A 26,300-nucleotide genomic window follows, 5' to 3' on the forward strand; every position below is an offset into this window, starting at 1 on the left:
ATGCCCACACCACACACACATTTATAATCAGACATACATGTACGCACACAAACCACACACATATATGAACACACACACACGCAGATATGAACACACAAAACACGCATATGAACAGACACACAACATATATGCATATATAACCACCCGCGCAGGGACTAAACACACATGTATATATAAACACAACACACACACAGACTACACTAACATGTAATATCAACAACACACAGTCCACACACACACACACATTGTGCTTACTGATTTTAAATGAAACTGTAATGTACTCAACTAAAATAAGTGCTAACTTGAAAGTGATCTTGATAAACCATGAAAGGATGAGACTTTGAAGACTTCCATAAGGTTAAATACGAAGGTTTTACGAAGATATTTCTAATGTCAAATGTTTTTTAATTATTGATTGAGGTTTAATCTTAACATTTCTTTTACAATATTGTGTATTTTCAGGAGTTTCGATAAGTAGATTGGCGAACACAGAGCTTACGTGTTGTTGACGGCTGTCACCAATCTCTGCGTTCGTCAATCTACCTTATCGAGTCTTAAAAAAGATGGCGTCGACGTGGAGAACTACTGATGGTAATATGTGATAAAATGTCCTTTTTAATAAACAATCTGTACAGTTACAAGCTATCAATGCCTTGGTTTTATGATAAGACCCTACATTAGATGAGAGCATATGAGTCATCTAATGTTCAATCCTCCCATAAGAGCCCCGAGGTGAGGCTGCTATGGCTGGGAGAGATAGATGCATGGGAGGGTAGGGTTAGGTTGTGTGGGAGCTGTGCCCTGGCCCACAAGGGTCCGGGTCTGGGTTGGTGGGCAGGGTCCTGGTCCGGGAGAGCTAGCTCCTTGCCTGGGGGGGCCGGGTGCTTGTCTGGGGGTAGTACGGGACCTGGTGTGGGGGGGGTCCCATCATAACCTGAATGGTATGTAACAAAACAGAGACGAGGAGAAAGAAAAAAAGCTAAAACAATGAAAGTCTTGTGGACCCCCCAGGGGAGCGGGACCAGGTCCTGTGTCAGGCCGAGAGAGTCCAGTTCCCCACCCAGCTATCCACTCCCCAACCAGGGAGTGAAGCTGACCAAAGAGCTCCACACACACACACACCTCGCCGCACCGCCGGTGTCCCTGGGTCCTGACGTCCATCAGAGTACCAACGGGCCCTCCAGCGTCCCCAGGAGAGCGAGCCCTGGGTCCTGACGTCCATCAGAGTACCAACGGGCCCTCCAGCGTCCCCAGGAGAGCGAGCCCTGGGTCCTGACGTCCATCAGAGTACCAAGGCCCTCCAGCGTCCCCAGGAGAGCGAGCCCTGGGTCCTGACGTCCACCAGAGTACCAACGGGCCCTCCAGCGTCCCCAGGAGAGCGAGCCCTGGGTCCTGACGTCCACCAGAGTACCAACGGGCCCTTCAGCGTCTCCAGGAGAGCGAGCCCTGCGCTCGGAGCAGAGCGGGAGTTCACCGACTGTCTCGGCGACGACGGGGGATCTGAACCCGGGATCTGACTCCTGTGGGGCTCCTGGGTTTCACGGCGTGGCGAACGCGGCCTGGGTCTCTGAGCCCCCCCCCTCCCCCCCTCAGTCAACAGGTCCTCCATGAAGGGCGTGACTATGTGTAGCTTCAATTAGAGTACCTCAACATACTTCTAACTTGTTTTCCCTGACAGCGGGGAGCTGAAGGGGGGGGTCACACTGTGATGGCTCCACTGTCTCCCAGAGGTCACACTGTGGGGGGGGGGTCACACTGTGATGGCTCCACTGTCTCCAGAGGTACACTGTGGGGGGGGGGGGTCACACTGTGAGGCTCCACTGTCTCCAGAGGTCACACTGTGGGGGGGGGGGGGGGGGTCACACTGTGATGGCTCCACTGTCTCCAGAGGTCACACGTGGGGGGGGGGGGGGTCACACTGTGATGGCTCCACTGTCTCCCAGAGGTCACACTGTGGGGGGGGGTGGGGGGGTCAGGTCTGTGATATGGCTCCACTGTCTCCCAGAGGTCACACTGTGGGGGGGGGGGTCACACTGTGATGGCTCCACTGTCTCCCAGAGGTCACACTGTGGGGGGGGGGGGGTCACACTGTGATGGCTCCACTGTCTCCCAGAGGTCACACTGTGGGGGGGGGGGGGTCACACTGTGATGGCTCCACTGTCTCCAGAGGTCACACTGTGGGGGGGGGGGGTCACACTGTGATGGCTCCACTGTCTCCAGAGGTCACACTGTGGGGGGGGGGGGGGGTCACACTGTGATGGCTCCACTGTCTCCCAGAGGTCACACTGTGGGGGGGGGGGGGGGTCACACTGTGATGGCTCCACTGTCTCCCAGAGGTCACACTGTGGGGGGGGGGGGTCACACTGTGATGGATCCACTGTCTCCCAGAGGTCACACTGTGGGGGGGGGGGGGGGGGGTCACACTGTGACGGCTCCACTGTCTCCCAGAGGTCACACTGTGGGGGGGGGGGGGGTCACACTGTGATGGCTCCACTGTCTCCCAGAGGTCACACTGTGGGGGGGGGGGGGTCACACTGTGATGGCTCCACTGTCTCCCAGAGGTCCTGGGGACCGAGTCTGGGGGTTCTGTTGGGCCCGATGCTTCCTTATGATCAACATGTAAGAAGGATCCCCAGAACCGCCTTCTCTCCTCTGAGAGACGTTGCTCGAGTCAGACCAAAGTCGCTAGACGGCGTGATGCGCTGATCTCTGGTTCAACCGACTCACCACGGAAAGCCCCCGGCTTGTGCAGAACGCCGCTGCTCGACTCCCAACTCGTGTGTGTGCGCGCGTGTGTGTGTGTGTGTGTTGTGAGTGTTAGTGTGTGTCTGTGTGTGTGCATGTCCCGCGTGTTTGCATGTGTGTGTGCATCAGTGTGTTTACGACAATGCATGTGTGCGTGTCTGAGGTGTCAAACCTTCACCTTACATAAAATCACGTGATGCCAGATGAGTTGCATCACTTCCTCCATGAGACGTTCAAACAACTTCCTCCTGAACTACATTCTTCCTCAGTGAGCGGCCATGAAGAGCAATCTTCCTCTAGATCTGTTCTTATCCCTTTCACCTGATTAACTTGTTTTGGGAACACTTCAACCTCCGTTTCTTCCCTTACATTTATATCTGTATTACTTTATACAGTATGGACGCATTTTAATCCCAGAATAGATAAGGTAGGCCGACAGTTTACTACCGTTTATATTGTCTTTAGGTTACTGGTATAATAATGAACAACCAGTTCACTACCGTTTATATTGTTTGTAGGTTACTGGTATATAATAATGAACAACCAGTTCACTACCGTTTATATTGTTTGTAGGTTGCTGGTACATAATAATTATCAACCAGTTTACCACCGTTTATATTGTCTTTAGGTTACTGGTATATAATAATGAACAACCAGTTTGCTACCGTTTATATTGTCTTTAGGTTACTGGTATATAATAATGAACAACCAGTTTACTACCGTTTATATTGTCTTTAGGTTACTGGTATAATAATGATCAACCAGTTTACTACCGTTTATATTGTCTTTAGGTTACTGGTATATAATAATGGTCAACCAGTTTACTACCGTTTATATTGTCTTTAGGTTACTGGTATATAATAATGAGTTTACTGTAGAGAATACAACGTTAGTTCATGTTTCACTGCTTTTCTGACCCGTGTGGTAAATTGAACACTGCGTTCAATATTCAAGTGTTTCATTTGTCTTGATGCTACTACAAATTGAAAGAAGGTCATGGCAGAAGTCATTTTAATGTGCTGATATTTAAGTTAAATATGTGTAGTATAAATATGTATTTAAGTTAAATATGTGCGTAGCGACTGTAGCCATGTCCTACCAGACCTCTCGTACACATTTCGTTTGTAGCACTGAAGGGAAATTCAAATTGAGCGGGATTACTTAGGCGGGCGGAGCCAGGCTAGTGACTGGGGATCTACAGTTTAATAGATGTGGGTCTAGACTCGATTCCTATGGCTTAAACCACAAGCTGGAGAGAGCGAGAGAGAGACATTGGTGGGCATAAGAGGATACCAAATCGATGTGTTGAGCTTCACCAGTAGATTTACTGTCTATCTATGGGATCTGTGGTTCAGTAAAGTGACAGAATTCAGACTTTGTTCCAGTGGAGAAATTGTTCAAAAGTTCTCTACTTTTTAGGGCTGAACGTTTTGGGGAAATAATCTAATCGTGATTATTTGGACCAATATTGCTATTGCATCTACTTTTTTGTGTTGTAGTTTAAGCACAGTTACAGTCTCCAAGGTGTTTAATTATTCATCTGTCATCTGCTGTACACATCTGTACTGTAGTGAGGGCAGTGTGGTTATGTTGTGGGGTTCATATTGATGGTCTATGACGTCCATAATGCTTTAGTGTGATGCAGTCACAATGATCTTCTCTCCCAATAAACAGCTAAAGTTCAAAAGGCAATTGAAGTGATGGATGAGTTGTGTTTGTGTCCAGGTCTCCAGTCTACTATGGATGAGGAGAGAGAGGAGAGGGGTCCTACCTCTAAGACCACTCTGTCTGGGGAACATGGCCGCCGGAGCAAAGCTAAGAGGTAAGAAGAGGATCTCTCTATCTGTGACTGTTGTCCATCTCAGAGCTCAGCAGTGATGCATCATGACTCCATCATTAGTCTGAGTAAAAGCTGTGTGTGTGTGTGTGTGTGTGTGTGTGTGTGTGGTGTGTGTGTGTGTGTGTGTGTGTGTGTGTGTGTGTGTGTGTGTGTGTGTGTGTGTGTGTGTGTGTTAAAGCCCAGAGCAGCAGCAGAGAGCAGACTCCCCTACACCCAGCAGTGTCTCCATGAAGAGTGACCGCTCCATGGATCATCCTCCTGGGCTTAAAGACGGACGCCCCTCCAGAGAGGAGGGGCGTATCGGCTATTGTTATTCGTGTTCGTATTCGTGTTTGTAATAATAATAATAATAAATGAAATTTATATAGCGCTTAATATGGTACTCTAAGACGCTTTACATATTGCCCTATCAAAACTATGTAAGACAGACTAGGAATAAAAGAAAAACAGAGGTTAAACATGAGAATAAGGTGGGAGTTAGGTGGGGAAGGCTAGTGTGAAAAGGTATGTTTTGAGGGCAGATTTGAAAGAAGAGAGGGTTGGAGAGACTTTGATGTGGGAGGGAGTGAATTCCAAAGGGTGGGGGCAGCAACTGAGAAGGCCCGATCACCCCAAGTCCGTCGCTCAGTCCGTGGAACTTGTAGCAGGTTGGCAGAATTGGACCTGAGGAATCGGGAGGGGGCGTGGTGATGGAGGAGGTCGGCAAGGTAGGGGGGGCTAGGCTGTGAGGGCCTTGTAGGTGATGAGAAGATTTTGTAGTTGATTCTGTGTTTAATTGGAAGCCAATGGAGTTCACGGAGGACAGGTGTGATGTGTTCTCTGGAGCGGGTACCAGTGAGGAGGCGTGCAGCTGAGTTCTGGACATATTGAAGTTTTTGAGGACTTTGTTGGTGGTGCCGTGAGAAGACCATTGCAGTAGTCAAGCCTGGATGAAATGAAAGCGTGGATGAGTGTCGCAGCAGCGGTAGTTGACAGGTTGGGGCGGAGGCGGGCGATGTTTCGGAGGTGGAAAAAGGCAGTTTTGGTAATATGGTTAACATGGGGGAGAAGGAGAGAGTGGGGTCCAGGATAACTCCAAGGTTACGGATTTTGGTGGAGGGGGTGATGGTGGAGACGTCAATGTTAAGGGTGAAGTTATTATTAAATTGTATTCGTGTTTTTTGCATTCGTGTTTGTGTTCTTGTTCGTATTCTTGTTTGCATTCGTGGTCAAAAAGCGATATCGCTCCCGACTGTATGGCGTGTTCCTAATGCGGCCCCCTAATCGGCCTCACATCCTGTTTACCTATATTGAGTTCCAGGAGGCATCTCCAACCAACATAAAAGTGCCAGCAGTGGGAGGTAATTTTCAATAAAATAAAACTAAGAATAAATTGGCCCTAACAACAATAGGAGAATTTCTAATTTAAGAACAGTATGAGACTATATTTTGTTCTGTTCAGACTAAATTCTAACTTTTTTACTTCAATGTGGAGATATCTTACCTCTTGAGGGTTAATGGTTTGATCCCGATACAGTATGTAGGGTTATTGCGTTGGTATTGATCCAGATATGTAGGGTTGTTGTGGGGGTATCGGATTCAATTGTTTGATCCAGATATGAAGGGTTATCGTGGGGTATGAGGTTAAAAGGTTTGATCCAGATTGTGTGGGGGTATCAGGTTAAATGGTTTGATCAAGATATGTAGGGTTATGTTGGGGTATCAGGTTAAATATTTTGATCCAGAAATATTGGGTTATTGTGGGGGCATCCGGTTAAATGGTTTGATCCAGATGTGTAGGTTTATGTTGGAGTATCAGATTTGTTTGTTAATGTTTCCACCCGCTTTTAATAGGGGTTACTCCATATAGGGCATGAAGGTAAGTATGCTCCATTGAAAGGGAGACGCTTCTGTGTAACTATTACCTCACAGGAAAATTAATAAGAGGATTGACTATTTTCAAATTGGTTTTGGGGTAATGCCATAAAGCGGTGAGGGAGAAAGATTTGTCTTGGTTGGTTAAAATTGTTTCCTCAACCCATTCCTAACTCACTCTGGCCTGTATAGGCCCACAACAAAGGAAACCTAGCATTATAAACAAGATAATAAGAATAAATATCTGAGACTCCCAATCCACCTATTTTCCTCGATCTGGATGATCTTTTGTAGCTGATTCTTGGTTTTTTATTACTCCACAAGAAATCGAGAATAATTTAATAATTTCTTTGAAACAGTAAAGAGGGGATTTAAGAGGAATTGCTGATGTAAGAAATAATAATCTTGGTAAAATATGAATTTTCACCACTTCTGCTCTGGCCCATAATGAAATGGGAAGAACTGTCCATCTTTTACTGTCCTCCCTAATTGTTTTAAGGGGGAGAGGGCCATTTAAATCAAATGTGTCCTCTATGGGAGTCTTAATGTTGATTCCTAGATATCTCATACCTTGTGGCTTCCATTGAATGGGGGCTGGACCAAGGTGTGAAGAGTAGGTCATAGGCATTAATGGGATGGCTTCCCTCTTATTAAAATGTACCTTATACCCTGAAAACTTCCCAAAAACCTCAATTTATTTCATCACTTGCGGGATTGACTTATGTGGTTGTGATAAAGTTAATAACAAATCATCAAATTGTGCGGAAATTGGTCATTTGAGAGTGATCCTTACCGGGCTTAGGTAACAGCAAGATAGCTGCTTGGCACATAGTCGGTGGCATTGAGTGGTTAGTTAATATATTGTTGAATAGTAAAGTAAGAAGTGGAGATAAGTTATGTAGGAGGCATTTATAAAGCTCTATGGTAAAGCCATCATTGCCTGGTGCTTTCCCAGATGGGAAAGCTTTCAATGCTGAGAATATTTCCTTTCTGTCAGGGGAGCCTCTAAACTTTCTCTCTCTTCTTTAAAGTTGGAAGGAGGAGATATAGTGAAAGAAAGATTCCATCTCTTTCTCGTCTATGGAACCTCTGATACATTTTTGATAATATTCTCTGAAACGCTGTATAGATTTTTTGTTTGTTCATAAATTACCTCACCAGTGCTTTTACATGTATTTGAAATTAATGCGATTTCGTAATGGTTTTTTTAATCTTTAAGGCTAGCATTATGCCTGCTTTGTCACCACTTTCAAAGATTACGACGGAAACTCTAAAACAGTGCAAATGCTGTCTCCTCATGTATGATGATTGTATCTGCCTTACAGACATATTTTATTTTAATTGTATATTCTTAGGATCCCGCTATGCTGTGATTCTACAGTCTTAGTCTCTAAATTAAAACAGTTTTCTTCATCACCTCTCTCTTTTTGGCTGTGCGACTAGCTAATCATACATCCTCACAGGTTAGCCTTAAATATGCCCATACTATTTGTTAAATGAGTGCACTGAAGAGTTCGATTGATCTGAATTAAATCTTTGTTTTCTCTTTAACATGCGACACAAATATTCATCCTTGAGTTTAAAGAGTGTTAAATCTCCACAGTTATTTTATGGTTGATTTGGGAAGATCGAAGATGGAGGCCAGGACAGAGGGACATGGCTGAAATACTAATATTGTGTATTTTGCTGGTCAATCACAGTCTCTACTATATTCTGTGATAAAAGTAAGTAATCAATCCTTGAGTATGGTTCCGAGCATGGGAGATAATAATAATATATTACATTGCTCCGTTTTTTAAGCGCTTTCTAATTACTGTGGCAACCCCTTCGTCGGCGGTGGGGATTCGGGAATTAAACCAAGGAAGACAGGGTTCGGTTTGCAACAGGTTCTTATTACCGGAAGACACTCACAAAGGGAATATAAGTAAACTAAGGTTCTTCAGTAATCGGGAATAATGGGTGCGGGACCTCCTGGTCCAGCCCTTCCGGGGTCGGCGGGGATACAGCTCCGACGCCTCCGGCTCACTTCCTGGGGGGGAAACGTTCTTTTGGTTAGCGTTATGCGACAACACGTCTCCTCCGGTCGCCCTTACTTGCAGTCTGCTCCGTACCAGCCCTTAAAGCTACTCTCTCGTCCCCGTCCCCCAGGTGCCCCCAAATGTCCTGATTGCCCTGGGCACGCTTGATGCTCCCTCTAGTGCAGTGGGTGGAGGGGGGAGGATCTTCCTTCCACTACCGCCACGGGGGGAGGGTGCTGAAGCCGGCTACCCCCCTGGCCAACGGCCGTGGGGTTGCCATGTACTCAAAGACGCTTTTACAAATACAAGAAAAGGATACATACAGACATATCAAACAAAAGGCAAAAGTAAACAAAAAACAAATAATAACACAACACCACAAACAAATATAGAAACCCCCCCAAAAACCATTACGAGAGTGGAGAATGGCGGGGATGATTGTCAAATGTTGAGGTGGTCCTGAAGAGATCGGTTTTAAGTTGACTTTTGAATGAACAGAGTGTATCAGAGTTTCGGATGGCCAGAGGGAGGGAGCTCCAGTGGGTAGGGGCGGCGATGGCGTAGGCTCTGTCCCCCAGGGTGCGATACTCGGTCTTGGTGATGGAGGTGAGAAGGTTGGCATCAGCGGAGCGTAGGCGGCGAGTGGGGGAGTGGCGATGGAGGAGATCTGTCATGTACGAGGGTGCAAAGTTGTTTAGCGCTTTGTAGGTGGTGAGGAGAATCGTGTTCTCTGGAGGGGGAGTTAGTAAGCAGTCGGGCAGCAGAGATTTGAACACAATTTTTTAAGAAAAGGTGAGGGGAGGCCAGACAGAATGCTATTGCATAGTCAAGTCTGCAAGTGATGAAGGTGTGGATTAGTGTTTCGGCAGCTGAGGAGGAAACGGTGGGTCGAAGGCGTGCAATGTTACGGAGGTGGAAGAAGGATGTTTTTTCTGACGCTGTTTATGTGTGACTTGAAGGAGAGCGTGGGGTCCATGATGATGCCGAGGTTTCTGCAAGGGGGGATGGGAGTGACAGAGTGACCATCTGCAAAGTGAGAAGTTCTTGGAGGTGGGGATGATGGTTTTTGGGCTGAAGATGATAACTTCAGTTTTATTGCCGTTGAGTTTGAGGAGGTTGTGGTCCATCCAGGTTTTGTGTCCGTGAGACAGTTGGTGAGAGTTGATAGGATGGCAGGAGTAATGGCTCTGGTGGTGATGTATAGTTGAGTATCGTCGGCCTAACAGAATAGAATGTATATTCCCGCACACAAGGGTTCAAAACACGCCATATGTAGCAATTCTTTAAATGCTACAGAGAGAGACCTATCAGTAGGGAGTGTGGGGCTAGATCTATCTACTGCAGGATCGCTAACCAGGTTTAAGTCTCCCCCAATAACAATTGGATCAGCAGAAAAGTCTAGAAAGAAATTTAGTCTGGGAAGAAATTTGGCCTGCCCTATGTTAGGGGCATTAACATTTACCAAAGTGCACTTTATGTTGTGTAAGAAACCCGGTATAATAATATATCTACCATCTTTGTCCACTGTTTCTTGGGTTAACCTAAAAGATAAGCATTTAGCTATTAAAGTACGGACACCTCTAGAGGCCCCTGTACCCGGTGCTGTATTCTTTTAATGTGTCTCCTGTAACATTGTAACATTGCCACATCACTTTCCAGGGATTTCAAATGTGTTATTATTTTATATCTCTTTGTTTTATTGGAAATCCCTTTTACATTCCAACGTAGTAGTTCAATTGTGGTCATAATATCCTCTTCTACCTTGAAAAACTTTACCCATTAATTTGCTGACAGGAGCAGACAAGAATTAAGAATATAAGCAACAAAAATTTGCCCTGGAATTATAAAGGGTCTGCACGCACATGGATGGGGGATAAGCAACTAACATACAAAGAGATTGCTGAAAGGCAGATACACACATAACAAAAAGGAGAACGAATTTTAGTCCATTCCCTGTCCGTGAACTAATATTAAGGCACAGCTGACCTTGCTGCAGTGATCAGACCCCCACATAACAATAGATTGTAATGATGATAATGATAATCGCTCTAAATAAAAATACAAGAAGGGTACGTCTCTGGCATCATTATGCACGGAAATTCTCATGACGCACGCTCATGGTCTAACCAGAGCAATTTAATCGCTTTAGAAAAGACAAAAAGACAATGGTATTACAGAATGGCTGTTGAAAGGTATTCAAAGGTGAGCCTACATTTTGCTGATGTAATCATACCTCATCTCTCAGCGGACGTTAACGAAAAATAGTAGGAAGTCTGCTACTCAGGTCGTTGGCTGCGTCTGTGGGGTTATCTAGATGTGGTTATTCCCAGTGTTGTGCCTGTATGCGTTCATTGAACGATAGTTCATGAACTCGTTCATATTTTTGCCGAACGTGAACTGAACGTACTGTATTACTGCCTGATGAACGTTACTGTGAACCCGTTCATTCCGGTGTCTGTGAACGGCACGCTCACTTGTTTTAACTTCGTTCAATATGGGGGTTATTTGTTTATCAACACGGTGGATGCGCGCCTTGCGCGTGCAGAACGCCGTATTGTTTGACCGGTTGCCATGGTAATCTCCTTGTGGTTAATTTGCAGTTGCAGTGTTGTCAGCTTACTGTTACATTAAACTGTGATCAGAAAACGCGGTAATATGCTATAGACCCTATAGTATCCGTCGTATAAAGGCTGGGACGAATTTCAAATTATAAATATGTACACTTTATGTTGAAATTATAGACCGTCGCGATTCCCATTGAAACGAATGCCGCGGTGATTATTCTTCGAACGAGAGCTGGTCAATTTTGGAAAATGAATTAAACTGTAATCAGACAACCCGGTATGGGGTTTCTGTGGTATACAGGCTGAGACGAATTTCGAATTATAAATATGAACAATCCATAACGTTAGCTCCCTAGCTCTTAGCTCAGCAGACTAGAATACCTTCTAGAATCATTGCTTGTTGGCCAGGAAACAGAAAGGGGGGGCTGTTTATGTTTGGTTGTAGTCTTTTCGCTCGGTTCTCCGTCTCAACAGTAGTGGTAGAACCCCCCCCCCCTTTCCGTTTCCGGCCAATGAGCAATGAGTCTTCAAACTGAAATCAATGGGACTTACAAAATACCATAAGTAACTAATAGCTCACAGCAACATATTGAAAAAAATAACTATGAACTAATTCATTTTTTGGAAGTGTGAACTTAGTTCAAAATTTTGAATTATGATCGTTTAACTGAACTATTTCATTTAAAAACATTTGAACTGAACTTTGAACTAGTTCCCGTAGAAAGTGAACTTTCCCAACACTGCTTATTCCCTTCGATGGTGATAATCAGCCTTAAAGGATACAACAGGCCATATCGTAGGTCAGTTCCCTGCCGTTTCTTCTTGATGTCAGCAAAAATGTCTCGCTGCTTCTTGACAGGTAGATCCTGAAATGCTTGGAGGCGTCTTCCTCTCCAGCTCAGCTCCTTCTTCTTTCCCGCAGCTTTCAGAATAGCCTGTCTGTCATTCCACCTGAGCATCCGCATTAGGTAAGGGCGAGGAGGTTCGGATGGGGCGGGGCGGGGACGGAGACTCCGATGATGTATTTCAACTTCTGGGACCCTGTCATCAACTTTTTAGTCCAAAATATATCTCAGAATGCCCTTGACCATCTTGTCTGGATCGCCAGCTTCCGCCCCCTCCTCAAGGCCAACCAACACTATGTTGTTTATTTAACTGTGAGCTTCGAATGTGGTTAATTGGTTTTTCAATAAATCCATTTATTTTGTCATGTCGTTTAAAGTTGTGCTCTCTCAGGCCATCTGATCCTCTATTTGATTTGATTTGATTTAAATTTATTTCGAACATGTAAAAGAAAACAAAAAATATATATCATACACAAATTATTGATGTTAAACAAAATAGAAAGCATAATTCGATACATAAATGATAAATACTTGATAATTGTAACATGTTCGAAAAGGGGTGGGAAGAAGTTTACACTTATTTAATCCCATCCCTTCTCCGTCATTCATTGAAATTAACATTCCTTAGTCATAATAATCATTAACATTTTCATTTATTAATAAATATATATGTATATATATATATATTAGATATATATATATATATATTATTCCGTAACGTATCCAAACATATATATTATTATTATTATTATTATTTATTTTTTTTTTCCTCTTTATCTTTCTTCTTTTTTTTTTTTTTTTTTAAATAAAATGTGTAACTTATATGTTCATATCAGATATATACTATAATTTCTTACACATTTGTCAAAAATAATAAATAATAATAAATAAATTAACAAAATAAACAAAAAAAAAAACATTCATGGAAAAAAAAAAAACATTCATGAAAATATATATATATTATCTCACTATTGATAAGTTTTTGTATCCAAACAATATTTTTCATTCAGAGAGAAAATAAATACAAAAAAATAAAGAATAAATAACAAACTAAATAAATAACTAAACAATTAACACCCAATGAAAATCAAACACCTTCATCCTTGTACCCTGTGAGAATCACTTCCTTTAACCTTGTTTTGAATAGTTTTAAGTTAGGACATTGTTTGAGCTCTTCTTTTAACCCATTCCACAATTTTACTCCACAGACAGAAATACAAAAACTTTTTCTGGTTGTACGCACCTTTTTCATTTTAAAATTAAACAATCCCCGTGAAAAATAACTCCCTTCTCTTTGTGTGAACATTTTTTGAATATTTGCCGGTAGTTTGTTATTTTTTGCTTTAAACATTAACTGTGCTGTTTGAAATTCAACCAGATCTGGTAATTTGAGCATTCTTGACTGCATGAATAATGAGTTTGAATGATCCCTATACCCAACATTGAAAATGGTCCGTATTGCTCTTTTCTGCAGAATGAAAAGTGAATGTAATGTACTTTTGTAATTATTGCCCCAAACCTCTACACAGTAACTTAAATAAGGTGAAACCAGTGAACAATAGAGGATTTGTAACGACTTATGATCCAGAACCTGTTTAGCTTTATATAATACTGCAATACTTCTTGACAACTTCGAGTGTATATGTTTTACGTGAGATTTCCAGTTTAATTTCTCATCAATTGTTACCCCAAGGAATTTTATTTGACTAACTTGTTCAATGTCTACGCCATTAAACTGTATCTTTATTTGTTCATTTGTTCTGCAGTTTCCAAATAACATAAATTTTGTTTTGCTCAAGTTTAATGATAATGTATTATTATCTAACCATAATTTTAATTTACTAATTTAGAAGAAGTTAATTTAGAAGCAGAGAAGCGCTGGTGCGCTTCTCTGCGTTAGTTACTCTGCTTAAGGTGGCCCGTGTTTCTTTTTCCGTCCGTTGATCAATTCGTTCAGTTCATCAAAACTTTGTTCAAACGATTCTCTAATGCCAGTGACCTACGTGATCATGTGGACAGCCCAGCCTGGTGTGTCTTTGTCTGCCATGATTTGTTTGGTAGCTTGCCAATTGGTATCACGCGGCTTTACAGTTTGCCTACTCTCTTTGCGATTTCCAACACCTGACATAACGCATCCTTATCTTAGGCACCTTTTCCGTTACTTTGAAGTGTGTTTACAAATATTTAGAGCAACAATAAAGGTGTTAATGTCTATCACTTGCAGAGGAAGTTACCGTGCCACGCCTCGCAGTCACGTGACCTCAAGTTGAAATATTGATCTGAATTAGAAACCAGATTTAAATGAATTATCAATGTTGTTCACTTTAAGGACACTTGTGAGTTGTGAGTGAACAAGTTGGTGCAACGAACGGTTTTATCTTTACCCCAATAAAGATGAGTTTAATGAATCAAGTATCGTGTTTGCTCATTGTCATTTCAGATTGCCTTTTGATTTCTCTTCCAGGGGAGCTTCGATGGATCCGTTCTGAATTTGTGAAGGGAGTTTCACACCCAGTTATCAAAGGTCTCCTGGATGACCTTTATCATCATGAAGTGTTCAGTTCAGAGGAAAAGGACTCTGTGATGGAGGAGCAGAGGAGCAGAGCGGACCAAGCACGTTGTCTGATCGACACGGTGATGGGGAAAGGGGAGAGAGCAAGTCAGATGATGATCGATGGTATCAAGGAGAGGGACAAACACTTATGCATCAACCTGGGTCTGATCTCTTCTCTTGCTGGTGTGGGTGAGTTGTTACCATGATTCTACTTTTTAAAGAAACGATCTCTGCCAGCTTTGTTTTAACAAGAGGGGAGCTTCTTTGTCCTTTAATCCACTGGGATCCAGTGATTCATTATCATCCACTCGGGATTGCATTCGTGTGGAATACAACCTATTTTTTTGAGAGGTAGGGGTTTTACTTAGTGCTGCTGTATTCCTTGGCTCAATGGTGTTATTACTAGCTTAACAGGATACCTTTTATAGTTTGGTAACCCTTACCTTAACCCCTCACACCCATTTCTAAAGGGTTAAAACTAAATCTATATTTTTGTTGAGTGGTACATCGTCAGAGGTGGAACTTGACCTGCCGGTGTGTGGATGGTCTTTGTCTCTTTATAAAACCCGCTCTGCAGGGCGGAATCTGTCTGATGATCGAGGGAATAAATATTACACTGATTGGCCCAAAGGTGGCGCTATAGCAACAGTCCAAAAATGCAAACTTTGAACAATAACCGCTTTTTCTTAGAGTCATGATAGTTTGTTAACACATGCATATCCTCATGGTGAACAAATATGCCCTATGACTAAATTCCTTAAGGATCCTACGTTATTTCACTTAGACAAAAATCCTTTAGCACCTATTTTATATGGACCAATGTCTTCAATCTGACATGAAGCAAAGTCTGTAGAATAAAAAAAACTAAAGCGCCCAGGAGCCATTGACTTCTAAAAAGGGTGTTGTTTAAAACGCGTAAAGACTTAAATGCTTATATCTACATCAAAATGGACTCCTATGATCTTGAGTTCAATAAAAAAGTTCTTCAGAATCAAATTCTGAACCAGAGAGAGTCAACATATTTTCAATTAGGGCGAGGCATCGAAATGGGCGTGGCCTGTGTCTAAAAATCACCACATTTCATAGAAGGAATGTTTGTTTAGAGTGGAACCAACCTAGTGGCTGTTGGGGACCAAAGTTCCAACTGTTCGAGTAAATTGAAGTTGATAGACAAAACAACATGGTCGCCAGAGGCTGAAAATCGTCCAAAATTAACTCAACGCCAAAAGGCAAGTTAACTTAAACCAATGCTCATCCAACTTGGTGCACTCAAAGGCACATGGGTCAAGATGAACCCCTCGGAATTGTATCCATGTCGGGCTATTGGGAGCGGTAAAACAATTAACTGAAAATGCTATTTCTCCAAATTGTACCCAGAACGGGCGATAGGGGAAGCTATATCAATTAACTGAATATGCATAGACTTCGGACTGACATATTATCTGACCTTTTTCTTCTACCGTCATGAAATCCTGTAGACATTTGTATCTCCTCGTGTTCAGCAAATGATCCTAGGAAACCCAGAACCTGTATCAAAATAGCGGTTGGACGTCCAAATTAGCCCAATGAAAGATAGGTGACTAAAGGCGGGGTTAACTTGAGTCAATCATCACCAAACTTGGTGTATTTAAAGAAGCATAGGTCAAGGTTACCCAGGCTAAAGTTCATCAAAATAGGACTATAGGGGGTGCTAAAGCGATCAATTGAAAACTTTAATGAGGCATAACTACTCAGCCTTTTGACGTACGGTCATGACATTTTGTTTGCCCATCAACAGATCCAAGCTGATGCTATTCCAGCGTTGTCAACCGTATGCAAACAAAACAGGTCTTACTTGTCTTCGGCAGGGTCTTAATGGTCTGCGTCACAGTCTTAATGGTCTGGCAGGGTCTTCATGGTCTGCTTCAGAGTCTTAATGGTCTGACAGGATCTTATTGGTCTGCTTTAGGCTTGGCACCCGTAAAATGCTGCTTGCAGCTTTAATTATTATTATTATTATTATTATTATTATTTTAATGCATGACATAGCCTTCTACAGTATTCATTCATGAAGCCCCTATGGATTAATTTATTTTCAAAATCGACTTGCTATTTCTATGCTGTTTCACACATATAAACAATCTTCATTATATCATAATCATAATATTTAAATTAGGTTAATTGCATTTTTGTGGTGTATAGCCTACGTGTGTGCAAGCTAATGTTACAGTTCCGACCTGCCTAGGCACGTCAAAATAGCAACACCCACTGCCCTATCCGCTAGCGCACTTAAACCAGGATGTTTTTGGTCAGTTATGCAACTGCTTTATCGATCTGTAAGATAGCACCATGGATCACTTGCGTCAGAAAACCCCTCTGCTTTTCGCCGACACGCCTTTGAGGGCGTTAGTTTAGTGGTGAGAGTCTGCTGCGGGGGGAAATCAGCTTTGCGCCGGGTGCAAACTAGAAACGATACATGCGTCGTGTAGAAAGTCAAATGCGCTGGGTGCAAGATAGGGCCCAATGTGAGACTTAGGCATTTCAAACATCAATGTGGAATTAAATTAGTCTTAAATTAATTTGATCCAGATATGTAGGGTTAAAGTTGGGGTATTAGGTTTAATGGTTTGATCCAGATATGTAGGGTTATTGTGGTGTATCAGGTTAAAGAATGTTAAACATCATCATTACCATCACCAAATCACCCGACCACATCTCCCCCGTTCTCATCCAACTACACTGGCTCCCTGTCCAACACTGGATTGACCTTAAAACCCTTCTGCTCACCGACAAAGGCCCCCACAACTTGGCCCCCACCTATCTCCCCGACCTCCTCCAGGAGGACAGGCCCTGCCGCTCCCTTCGTCATCCTCAGCTGGTCTTCACAGTCCCGATCCTCTGCCTCAGCAACATGGGTGCTAGGGCTCTCAGCACCGTGGGTGCTAGGGCTCTCCGCACCGTGGGTGCTAGGGCTCTCCGCACCGTGGGTGCTAGGGCTCTCCGCACCGGGGGTGCTAGGGCTCCCCGCACCGTGGGTGCTAGGGCTCTCAGCACCGTGGGTGCTAGGGCTCTCAGCACCGTGGGTGCTAGGGCTCTCCGCACCGTGGGTGCTAGGGCTCTCCGCACCGTGGGTGCTAGGGCTCTGAACTGAACTGAAAGAGACACCCTGACAAGATTCAAATCTTCTCAAAACACATGTGTTCCCACTGGCCGGCTCGCTGTGATGACCCTCTACCGTGGGTTCCCCTCGTATCCCCGTTGTGCTGCTGTTCTTACCCCCTCCTACCTTGGTTTCTTCACTGCTGTTCTTACCCCCTCCTACCTGGGTCTCCTCACTCCTGTTCTTACCCCCTCCTACCTGGGTCTCCTCACTGCTGATCTTACCCCCTCCTATGCATGTCACTGAGCATATTGCTGAGGAAAAACGAAATAGCCGTGAACATTTGAATCTGTAACATGCAGTCTTTGTCACAACCAGCTTCTCTGACCACAAGTTATGAAGCCGCTAAATATTATGAAGTTCATAATTTAACAGGAAATATTGACATGTTCCCATTATCACCATCCACTAACTGATGTCTTCTGTTGTTCTTTTCATTCAGGATCTGCTGCTGAGGAGTGCCGACGTAAAATCAAGTCTCATTTGAAGGACAAGTTATGGTGTGTGTTTGAGGGAAACGCTAAAGCAGGACATTCAATACCTCTGAATGAGATCTACACAGAGCTCTACATCACAGAGAGAGGCAGTGGAGAGGTCAACAAGGAACATGAGGTCAGACTGATTGAAACAGCTTCCAGGAAACCAGTCACGGAGGAAACATCAATAAAATGTGGAGACATCTTCAAACCCTTACCTGACAAATGTAAACCAATCAGGAAAATAATGACAACTGGAGTGGCTGGCATTGGTAAAACCATCTTAACACACAAGTTCACTCTGGACTGGGCTGAAGGCAACGCCAACCAAGACATACACTTCACGTTTCTCTTCACTTTCAGAGAGCTGAATTTACTAAAAGGGACAGAGTTTAGCTTGGTGGAACTTCTTCATCATTTCTTTATTCAGACCAAAGAAGCAGGAATCTACAGATATGACCCGTTCCAAGTTGTCTTCATCTTGGATGGTCTGGACGAGTGTCGACTTCCTCTGAACTTCCAGAACAACCAAATCTGGACTGATGTCACAAAGTCCACCTCGGTGGACGTGCTGCTGACAAACCTCATCAGGGGCAACCTGCTTCCCTCTGCTCGCATCTGGATAACCACACGCCCTGCGGCAGCCAATCGGATCCCTGCTGAGTGTGTTGACAGGGTGACAGAGGTGAGGGAGTTCACCGACTCACAGAAGGAGGAGTACTTCAGGAAGAGATTCAGAGAGGAGACACTGGCCAACACAATCATCGCCCACATCAAGAAATCACGAAGCCTCCACATCATGTGTCACATCCCAGTCTTCTGTTGGATCACTGTTAAAGTTCTGAACGACTTCTTCAAATCATCCCAGCTAGGAGAAGAGATGCCCAAGACCATGACTCAGATGTACAGCCACTTCCTGAGGTTTCAGTCCATGCAGGGGGGCAGGAAGTATCATGGGAGAGCTGAAACAGATCAACAATGGAGTCCAGAGAGCAGGAAGATTATTGTTTCTCTGGGAAAACTGGCTTTTAAGCAACTTGAGAACGGCAACCTGATCTTCTACGAGGAAGACCTTGCAAAGTGTGACATCAAAATCAAAGAAGCCTCAGAGTACTCAGGAGTGTTCACCCAGATCTTTAAAGAGGAGTGTGGGCTGTACCAGGATAATGTGTTCTGCTTTGTCCACCTGAGCATCCAGGAGTTTCTGGCTGCCCTTTATGTCTTTATGTCATTCATCGACACTGGGATCAATCTGCTCTCAGGACAACCACAATTCCACTGGTCTATTTTTCCTAGAAACAAAGGAAATGTCAAACTCTACCAGAGTGCTGTGGACAAGGCCTTAAAAAGTGAGGACGGACGCCTGGACTTGTTCCTCCGCTTCCTCCTGGGCCTCTCTCTGGAGACCAATCAGAACGTCCTAAAATGTCTGCTGGGAAAGACAGTAAGTAGCTCAGAGACCAGTAAGAAAATTGGCTCTTTCATTAAGAAGAAGATAGGTGGAGATCTCTCTACAGAGAAAAAAATCAATCTATTCCACTGTCTGAATGAGCTAAACGACCGTTCTCTAGTGGAGGAGATCCAACAGTACCTCAAATCAGGAAGACTCTCCAAAGAATATCTCTCTCCTGCTCAGTGGTCAGCTCTGGTCTTCATCTTACTGTCGTCAGAAGAGGAGCTGGACGTGTTTGACCTGAATAAATACTCTGCTTCAGAGGAGGGTCTTCTGAGGCTGCTGCCAGTGGTGAAAGCCTCAAAAACATCCCTGTAGGTTCACTAATAACATGTATTACAATACACACAACACAATATACATAATGCTAGAATATAAACTTTATAATAATATATAAAACATCTCTGTAGGTTCGCTTATATCATTTATTATAATACAAACAACCCAATATACCTCATAGTAGAAGATTCAAATTATAACATGCTTTTTTTGTATCGCAATACACACATTTCTTTATAACCAGGGTGAAAAGTCTAATTCAAAAGCTCTATTTATTTTGAAATAATAATTAAGGAAAGCCAAGAATTAACAAAAAAAAAAGATTAGTTAAATACAGCTTTATTCAAATATCTAGCTATGAGTATAAATACGTTTTTATTGATAAGGATAAATTAAATATATATACATTCATTATTAATTAAAGGTTGGGTATGGAATTCGCTTTTTTGGCTATTTTTGCAAAATTACTTGAAATCCTTCATAATCATAACCCACTTACAGCCACTGAGTTAGAAGTACTGACATTAAAATTAAACAAGTCAATCATCTGTGGAACGGGCAGGGCTCGAAAAACTCCAGCCAATGATTTCCAGAGCCACCGAGTCTATTGGACAGTAAGTACCTCAATCAAACGGTCGTACTGCACTCCCCCTCCCCCTCCCCCGCGCCCCCAGGTACTTGGAATGGGTGGAGTCAGAGTCAGCGTTGAAGGAGAGGGGGTAGGACCATTTGAGTTGTGTATTTTCAAAATCTGCTGGCGTTTCGCAAATCCCATACCCAACCTTTAAAGATAACACATTTGGACCTTGTTCAGTACGTTTGCTTACATGGACGCGTTGGAGCAATTGCTCCGTCGCTAGCGTAGCCACTTTTTAGAGTTTAACACAGTTTTAAACTCAAGAAGTCACGTGACGTCTTAAACTCCATTGCTGTGTAACATGTACTTGTGGTTTAACCTGCCGCTGTGTTTTACCTTGATCTCCATTGCTGTGTCTTCAGAGAAATTCACATCAGACACTAGAGGGCGTATTTTGTGGGTGTTAGTCTAATCTCGAAACTGACCTGGTTTTAGAGGAGACTTAACCAGATTGATGAAACAAGGCTCCATCATAACCGACACACACACAGAATTAGTTTTATGAATTATTATTAATAGGTATGATACATACCACTTATTACACCAGATAGGCCTTCAGTACAATACGGGGTCTTGATCGCGCTGTTCAGCAAGAGCTTTACGCGCTTCTACTTTCAAGCGCTTCCATAGATTTTTTAAATGTGCCGGGCTGCTCGGTCTTCTGCTTGGAAATTTATAGTTGAATGTGTTTGACAGATTATCCCAAACAGCCTTTCTTCAGAGTGTGGTGGTGGTGTCTTTCCTTGGATTTTCCACCGTGTCCACAACACCTCAAATGCAGTGCAGCAAATATAATTTTTGTAATCACGTTTGCATACACACACCAAGAGAAAACAATGACAAGTAATTGATTGACGTAGGTGAGGGCAGATTCCAGACTCAGATTTCCACAAAAAGTAGCCTAGACTATTTCATAATATATGTCAACATTATTAGAGTTTTTATTTATTATAGTTTTATTATATTAAAGTTCACTTTACATTCCAATTAAGTTTTTGTTGGTAATTATAGCACAAAATGCATCCACCATTAAGTATACTAGAAATCAGAGTACTTCCGGTTTCCAAGCAGTTTAAACCGAGTCAACTAGGAATCTGCTGATCGTGTACGAATCAATCACCTTCAACCTCGTGCGCAGCTGCGTGTTAAACTCCAAAACCTCTGTTTTAAGGAGTACGGTTTTAAAGCGCAGCTTTGCTAACTGACAGAGCAATTGGCCCGTTGGGTTTAACCAACAGGATGCGTTGAGAAATAGACTTCAGGGTCTTCTGGGGGAAGGGTGAGAGGTCACGAGTGAGGGGGAAAAAGGAGAGAGATGGAAGAGACAGTACTTTATTCTCTCTAGAGATCGCCCAGCTAAGTGATATTTAAACTAGGGCTGTCAAATTAACGCGTTCATTTTGATTAATTAATCACAGAAAAAATAACGCATTAAAAAATTAAAGCAGATTTATCGCGCTTCTATAGTGCCCTTTGACCCGGTGGAGGCAGACGAGAAGACGCTGCTCGGCCCCGTGAAGGGAAAATTCTAGTTTAAACAACTCCTGAGCGCACCTCTCCCAAGTGTGCTCATACCACAGAATTGAAGTGGACTTGAGTACGGTTGGCGTGCTCACACTAGCCAAACAATCTAGACTTGAGCACGGTACCGGTGGCCTAGTGTGAGTGCGCCCTTAATCACAGTTCTTTATGTGTTTTGTCTATTGTGTGTTAAGGCTGAATGGCTGCAGTTTGTCAGAGAGATGCTGTGAAGCTCTGGCCTCAGTTCTCAGCTCCACCTCCTCTAGTCTGAGAGAGCTGGACCTGAGTACCAATGATCTGGAGGATTCAGGAGTGAAGCTGCTCTCTGCTGGACTGAGGAGTCCACACTGTACTATGGAAACTCTAAGGTCAGTTTCACTTAATGGTCAAACATTTACACCACAAGTACCACATCAGAGGACATCGAACAGATTTGCCTCCAGAATGTTAACAAGTCTAAATAAATATGTAAATTACGTCGTCTCGGTAATCAAAACACATTTTCTACTGGCTACTATCTTACTACTATAATAGAAGGCCAGTCGCACCAGTTACTCAAAGTTACTCATGTGCGCATGTGCCAAGAAGCCTGCAGCACACACGCACGCACGCAGGCACACGCACACACATACAGCACGCGCAAACATATACATATACTGCTAACACGCACATACACACTGCATACACACACCGCACACACACGCACATGTGCACGACCATACACGGAAACGCACAGACACAAACACACACACATGCACACAGACACACACACATGCGCACACACCCCATGTCAAGACAAAGGCAGCGACAAATACACAAAAGCACACACACACCACAGCGACACTTGCCCGTACACATAACGGCTCCGCCATTGACACACACGCACAGGTAAGAACACACACGCACGTGCACACACGCCTCCAATTAGGATTTATTTTCTTCTCTGGGTCATCATGAATAGTGCATTTCTTTACATGCTCTTGAATACACTAGTGCTGCGGTGAAATTTCAACGTAACTTTGCACAAAGTTCAAACGTGTTTTTCTAGTTTTCTGATTAAAGCAGAGTGTCTTCAGGGGAACTTAAGTGGGTTGTGTTTCCCATTAGAGCGATCAAGCTGGTGCTGCAATACAGCCGCTATTTAACCCAGCACTGAACTAAACCTTGGCAGTCTGCATGCATCACAGCGCCATTACCACTCATCTTATCAAACACAAGACCTCAATCTCACTCTATTTGTGTTGCCATGACAGTAAAAGGTGTACCTTGGATTCAGTTTGTTAATGATGATATAAGGTGTTTGTTTTATTATATTCCTATTCTATTCATAATCATGTAGTCAGACAGTAAGGTGGACTTTAGAGTAGAGTTCTTCTTAGAACTGCTCTTTTTCTGGTGTTTGCTGAATCTTTAGTTATCTGAATTCGAAGTTTTTCATATTTTCAAGATCTACTGTATTGACATTTAGTTGAACTAAAGAAACGTCTAATAACAAATTTCAAATTCAACATTAATCAGAGTTTCTAAAGTTTTCCGTTTATTGTGTGTGAAGTTTGAAAGGCTGTCATCTGTCAGAGAGATGCTGTGAAGCTCTGGCCTCAGTTCTCAGCTCAGACTCCTCTATTCTGAGAGAGCTGGACCTGAGTACCAATGATCTGCAGGATTCAGGAGTGAAGCTGCTCTCTGCTGGACTGGGGAGTCCAAACTGTACACTGGAAACTCTCAGGTCAGTTTCACTGAATGGTCAAACAGTTCCACCACAAGTTCCAAATCAGAGCAGATTTACCTCCAGAAAAATAATAATTTTCACTGTGTGTGTGCGTGTGCGTGTGTGTGTGTGTGTGTGTGTGTGTGTGTGTGTGTGTGTGTGTGTGTGTGTGTGTGTGTGTGTGTGTGTGTGTGTGTGTGTGTGTGTGTGCAGGTTGTCTGGCTGCCTGGTCACACAGGAAGGCTGTGCTTCTCTGGCCTCAGCTCTGAGCTTCACCCCCTCCCATCTGAGAGAGCTGGACCTGAGCTACAATCACCCAGGAGACTCTGGAGCTGCGCTGCTCTCTGCTGGACTGGAGGATCCACGCTGGAGACTGGACACTCTCAGGTATGGAGAGGACAGCTCACCACTCAGGGACAAAGTCTCCTACAAGGATTCATGTCGCTGCTAGATGAAGTGGTTTGAAAAGGCAGCTGTCACTCATGTTGTGTAGAACGTTATGAGACAGCAGATGATGAAGGTGAATGTTTCAACATGCTGCTTTCACTTTGATTCCCCCCCAGTGTGGAGCATGGTGGAGTTTGGAGGCTGAAACCAGCTCTAAAGAAGTGTAAGTGTCTGTTTGATTCAGAGTGTGGGGAGTGTGGAGTGTGGGGGGGTGAAGGGGCTGTGGGGGGGTGACCGGGTTAGGGGCCGGTTAGGAGGAGGTGAAGGGGTGAGAGAGAGGGGGCTGAGGGGGAGGGGGCTGAGGGGGAGGACTAGGGGGGAGGGGGAGGGGGGATGACCGGGCTGAGGGGGGGCTGAGGGGGAGGGGTGAAGGGGCTGAGGGGTGAGGGGGAGGGAGGTGACGGGGCTTAGGGGGAGGACTAGGGGGGAGGGGGATGGGGGATGACCGGGCTGAGGGGGGGGTGAGGGGGAGGGGGTGACCGGGCTGAGGGGGAGGGAGGTGACGGGGCTGAGGGGGAGGACTAGGGGTGAGGGGGAGGGGGAGGGGGGGGCTGAGGGGGGGCTGAGGGGAGGACTAGGGGTGATGGGGAGGGGGGGTGAAGGGGCTGAAGGGGCTGAGGGGGAGGGGGGAGGGGGACCGGGATGAGGGGGGGGACCGGGATGAGGGGGAGGACTAGGGGTGAGGAGGAGGGGGGGGGGAGGGGGGTGACCGGCTGAGGGGGGGCTGAGGGTGAGGACTAGGGGTGAGGGGGAGGGGGGCTGACCGGGCTGAGGGGGAGGACTTGGGGTGAGAGGGAGGGGGGGTGACCAGCTGAGGGGGGGCTGAAGGTGAGGACTAGGGGTGAGGGGGAGGGGGACTGACCGGGCTGAGGGGGAGGACTAGGGGTGTGGGGGAGGGGGGGGTAAGGGGGAGGGGGGAGGGGAAGGGGGGTGAAGGGGCTGAGGGAGGAGGGGGAGGGGTGTGACCGGGCAGTGAGGGGAAGGGGAAGGGGGGGTGACGGGGCTGAGGGGGGGATGAGAGGGAGGGGGATGAGAGGGAGGGGGATGAGGGGGGTTGGTGAGGGGGGGGGGGGCTGATGAGGAGGGGGCTGAAGAAGAAGAGAGAGCGATCACAAAAGAAAGAGAATAAAAAGAAGAAGAGCAGCCTGGATCCAAGGAGAGATGTTTGTTGTTGATGTATTCATAATATTGTTGTTGATGTTTTCATAATATTGTTGTTGATGTTTTCATAACGTTATTGTTGAGGTGTGTGTATCTATGTATGTGTACATATGTATATGTATGTATCTGTTCATATCTATGTATATGTACACAGAGCGCAGGAGAACAGTACTAGTGATGATGATGATGATGATGATGATGATGATGATGAGGATGAAGAGCGGTCCAGCAGCTCATCATGTCTGGTTCTCCCTCAGATGCCTGTGACCTCACACTGGACCCCAACACGGCCCACAGTTACCTCTCTCTATCTGAGGACAACAGGAAGGTGACGTGGGTTGAATAGGACCAGTCGTATCCGGATCACCCAGACAGATTTGACTCCGTGCTCCAGGTGTTGGGTAGAGAGGCTCTGACTGGCCGCTGTTACTGGGAGGTAGAGTGGGAAGGATGGGTTGTTCTCGGAGTGACATACAGAGGAATCACAAGGAGAGGAGAGGGTGGTGACAGCTGGCTTGGAGAGAACAACAAGTCCTGGAGTCTTTATTGTTCTGATGGTCGTTACTCTGCCCGGTACAACGGTATAGATACAGACCTCCCTCTCCGCGCCGCTGGCTCCACCAGAGTAGGAGTGTATCTGGACCGGCCTGCTGGCTCTCTGTCCTTCTACAGAGTGTCCCCAGGTGGAGGAGGGTCCTCAGACACACCTCCACACCTCCACACCTTCTGGTCCTCCTTCACCCAGGAGGACCTCCTCCCGGGGCTCTGGGTAGGGTGGGGGTCCTCAGCCTCTCTGTGTCGGTGGTAGAAAGAAAAAAAGGACCTCCTCCCTCATCATGTGTGTGTATTTACGGGCGTGCGGGGCCCCTGCGCCTGTAAATACACACACACACACACACACACACACACACACACACACACACACACACACACACACACACACACACACAGAGAGGGTCTCTCTCTCTCTCTCTCTCTCTCTAGCTCTCTCTCTCTCTCTCTCTCTCTCTCTCTCTCTCTCCCTCTCCCTCTCTCTCGCTCTCTCTCTCTCTCTCTCTC

At 44.8% G+C, this 26,300-nt stretch overlaps 1 protein-coding gene and 1 long non-coding RNA gene across 2 annotated transcripts; both read left to right on the forward strand.

Moving 5' to 3' along the window:
• Positions 1-3,019: 3,019 nt before the first annotated feature.
• On the forward strand, positions 3,020-4,824 carry LOC130378635 (uncharacterized). Its single transcript, XR_008894817.1, has 3 exons — positions 3,020-3,172; positions 4,471-4,567; positions 4,764-4,824. It is a non-coding gene; the product is annotated as an uncharacterized LOC130378635 (long non-coding RNA).
• Positions 4,825-13,834: 9,010 nt separating this feature from the next.
• LOC130378634 (NLR family CARD domain-containing protein 3-like) lies at positions 13,835-25,604 on the forward strand. Its single transcript, XM_056585346.1, has 7 exons — positions 13,835-14,609; positions 18,002-19,802; positions 22,120-22,293; positions 23,478-23,651; positions 23,847-24,020; positions 24,197-24,243; positions 25,499-25,604. The coding sequence occupies exons 1-7, from the start codon at positions 14,261-14,263 to the stop codon at positions 25,585-25,587; spliced, it is 2,808 nt and encodes a 935-aa protein (XP_056441321.1). The 5' UTR covers positions 13,835-14,260; the 3' UTR covers positions 25,588-25,604.
• The last annotated feature ends 696 nt before the right edge of the window (positions 25,605-26,300 follow it).

This window comes from Gadus chalcogrammus, unplaced genomic scaffold (genome assembly GCF_026213295.1).
Source record: "Gadus chalcogrammus isolate NIFS_2021 unplaced genomic scaffold, NIFS_Gcha_1.0 GACHA092, whole genome shotgun sequence".
Classification (NCBI taxonomy): domain Eukaryota; kingdom Metazoa; phylum Chordata; class Actinopteri; order Gadiformes; family Gadidae; genus Gadus; species Gadus chalcogrammus.

What these genes read in the sequence shown, in the direction of transcription:
- LOC130378634 (XM_056585346.1), top strand. Translation starts at nt 14,261, where the DNA reads ATGAGTTTAATGAATCAAGTATCGTGTTTGCTCATTGTCATTTCAGAT. An exon ending in AAAGCCTCAAAAACATCCCT is followed by an intron (nt 19,803 to 22,119) that starts GTAGGTTCACTA and finishes TTGTGTGTTAAG; the next exon opens with GCTGAATGGCTGCAGTTTGT. An exon ending in TGGAGACTGGACACTCTCAG is followed by an intron (nt 24,021 to 24,196) that starts GTATGGAGAGGA and finishes ATTCCCCCCCAG; the next exon opens with TGTGGAGCATGGTGGAGTTT.